At 36.0% G+C, this 2,500-nt stretch overlaps 1 protein-coding gene across 2 annotated transcripts in view; it reads left to right on the top strand.

Moving 5' to 3' along the window:
* The window catches only part of LOC113817423 (uncharacterized), a 6,826-nt gene that overhangs the window by 3,946 nt on the left and 380 nt on the right, over nucleotides 1-2,500 (top strand). For both annotated transcript variants that reach the window (XM_027369489.2, XM_027369490.2), the window contains exon 2: nucleotides 1-2,500. This exon is cut by the window's left edge and continues 1,232 nt beyond it; it is cut by the window's right edge and continues 380 nt beyond it. In XM_027369489.2, the coding sequence (XP_027225290.2) occupies nucleotides 1-597 (597 nt within the window). In that variant the 3' untranslated portion in view covers nucleotides 598-2,500.

Raw genomic sequence — 2,500 nt, 5'->3', positions numbered from 1 at the left:
TCCGAGCTAGAGTTCGGCAATAACTTTACCCAATTAACTCATTTCAAAGGTAACTTCCGCTGGGATGAGAAGAAACTGGCTGCCTTCTCTCAGAAAGCTCCTCGCCTGGAAACAATATTCTTCCTGAGTGGCTCCTTGTTTAAACATAGGACCAAGAAGATGAGAGACAAAATGTCTTTCCCCAAGGCACGTGTTGTTAAGTTTTACCAGCTGAAACACATTGATACTGATCCTGTCATAAACTTCTTGAAGAGCACCAGAGTCCTTACTCACTTATTCTTTGAAGATAATGAGAAGAGAATCAGAGAGGAAAAACCTCCTATGTATGATGCAATAAACGACAAAGTCATTGCATCTGTCGCACCTTCCTTGAAGAACTTGGTTTGTTTTCATGCCCGCGTTCGAGGATTCCGTGGGGTTTGTAAGTTTTCTTTGACAGAAAAGAGTGTCCAGAGTCTACTTGCCAACTGCCCAGATCTGGTTGATTTGGGAAACTTATTTCACTGGAATATTCCTTACCAACATGTTCTAGCCCTCAAGAAACAGGCAAAGGAGGGGAACTGGAAGATTGGTTTCACACCACCTGATGATGTGTAGATTGATATGCAAGGAAATCATTGAATTTTTAGACTACATTCTAACTGTAGAACAAAAAAAACAAAAATAATACAGCCCATATGATTTCACTGAATTAGCCCCAGGTTTCTTAAGTTGACTTGTCCCTGGTTCTTGAGCCATCACTGGCTGCACAACCTTCTTTTTTTTACATAATTCAACTACAGGCTAAAGGCTGCTGTGCTGGCTTCAAAATGTTCATATTGTATAACTGCAGAATAATGTTTAACAAATTTAGTGAATACTATTGAGCAAAGATCCTCATTGCATGTGAAAATATTAGGAGGATTGGGGGTTCTACTTTCTAGGTTCCCAGCCAGAGACAGTTTGACCTGTGTCTAGCTTCAAAGATTGAAAGCCCTTGTTGTGTATGCTATTGAATGACAGAAAAGATCAGCTAATTTGCTGTGAAAAATTGTAATACAGAGAGGTGTTACGGGTAATAATGCAGCACCCACAGAGAAGCATTTTTTAAATTTCTTTTCTTCATAAATTCAGATTTTTGGAAATGTTTTGCCGTCTACAAAATTGATAATAAAGCAAAACTGAATTTTGTATTCATCATTTATTGATATTGTCTTAGGATGGATGGTGGTGAATAGTTGATGTATGGCGAAGGAGTTGCTGCCACATGTAAAGTCTTGTAGGGAAGAAAAGAAATACATGTATTTTACAATTATCCTGTATACTATGCTATAATTTCACAAATATCTATGTTTGTGCATTTGTACATGTTATATATGTAATTGCCTTTTGTATGTGTGAATGTCTATGCATTATGCGTGCATGAGTTAATGAGAGTGAGAATGACCGTGTGAGGGTGTGACTGTAAGGTTTTCCATCAGACTACAAACTGACCTCACCTTCACTGAATGTAAATCGGCAGTAAAGCTAGATAATGCTTGAAAATACATGATATTGCAGGGTATTCCATGCCTAGACTAAACTATGCTCATTGAGGGCAAAACCATATCGCAGCACCTTTATATGATGGAACTCTTTTATGAAAAGTTAAGAAAAGTCATTAGTGAAGTGGATCTTACCAACTTACCTCTGTTGAAAATGATGTTCTGTTATAGATAAACTTTAGCCTTTATTTTTGGTGTGGTAGGCCCTTCAGTTCATCAGTGCATATAACTGCAGTAGGCAATGCATTATATTTGTCCATATGAGAGAGACTGAATTAATATTACATTTTAGAGTCCCATTAGTATGTTTAAGTTTTTGAGCAGGAAATGTGTTAACAGAAAATATATATATGATGGGCAGTCTCCCAGGATATCCCTAGCATGAGCCACTAATAGATCTCCTGCTTAAGCTTACTCCAAATAACCAAGTAAGTAAATATCTGGCATCCCCTGCATCTAACCCGCCACCCTTGTTCATCAGTGCCTGATGACAGAATTATTGTGTCTGTTGACTGCATTGAGGAAGACTGCAAAAAGTAAATTACAACTATAAATCTAGTATGATTAGTTATAGTGTGCTATAACTTTAATTCAAGCCATGCTTTGAATATGCCAAAAAACAGTTGCCAGTGAGGGTTGCGATAAATGCTCCAATCCAACCTGGAGGGGTTTAGGCAATCTGTGATATTTATGTAATTAATTACCTGGTGCAATGTGACTTATTGTCTAATACAGAGGAATAGCAATATATATTTTGTAAAGCAGAAGTTTGAAATAGTTTTAAATGTAATTCAAAACTGATTATTTGAAATTTGTTACAATGATTTTTTTTCCTGTTTCTTTTTATAATATTAAGGACTGGTTTTACCTTTCACAATTGAATATTGATTAAATGTCTTGGACCATTTAATTACTTGTTGGGTGATTTTATGCTAATTTATTTTGTGTAAAATATTTATTTATAAATTATAGTTTGT

Source organism: Penaeus vannamei, chromosome 23 (assembly GCF_042767895.1).
Source record: "Penaeus vannamei isolate JL-2024 chromosome 23, ASM4276789v1, whole genome shotgun sequence".
In the NCBI taxonomy this organism is placed as follows: Eukaryota; Metazoa; Arthropoda; class Malacostraca; order Decapoda; family Penaeidae; genus Penaeus; species Penaeus vannamei.
Note: the sequence above shows the minus strand (reverse complement) of the source record. Positions and strands in the feature narration are given on the sequence as shown.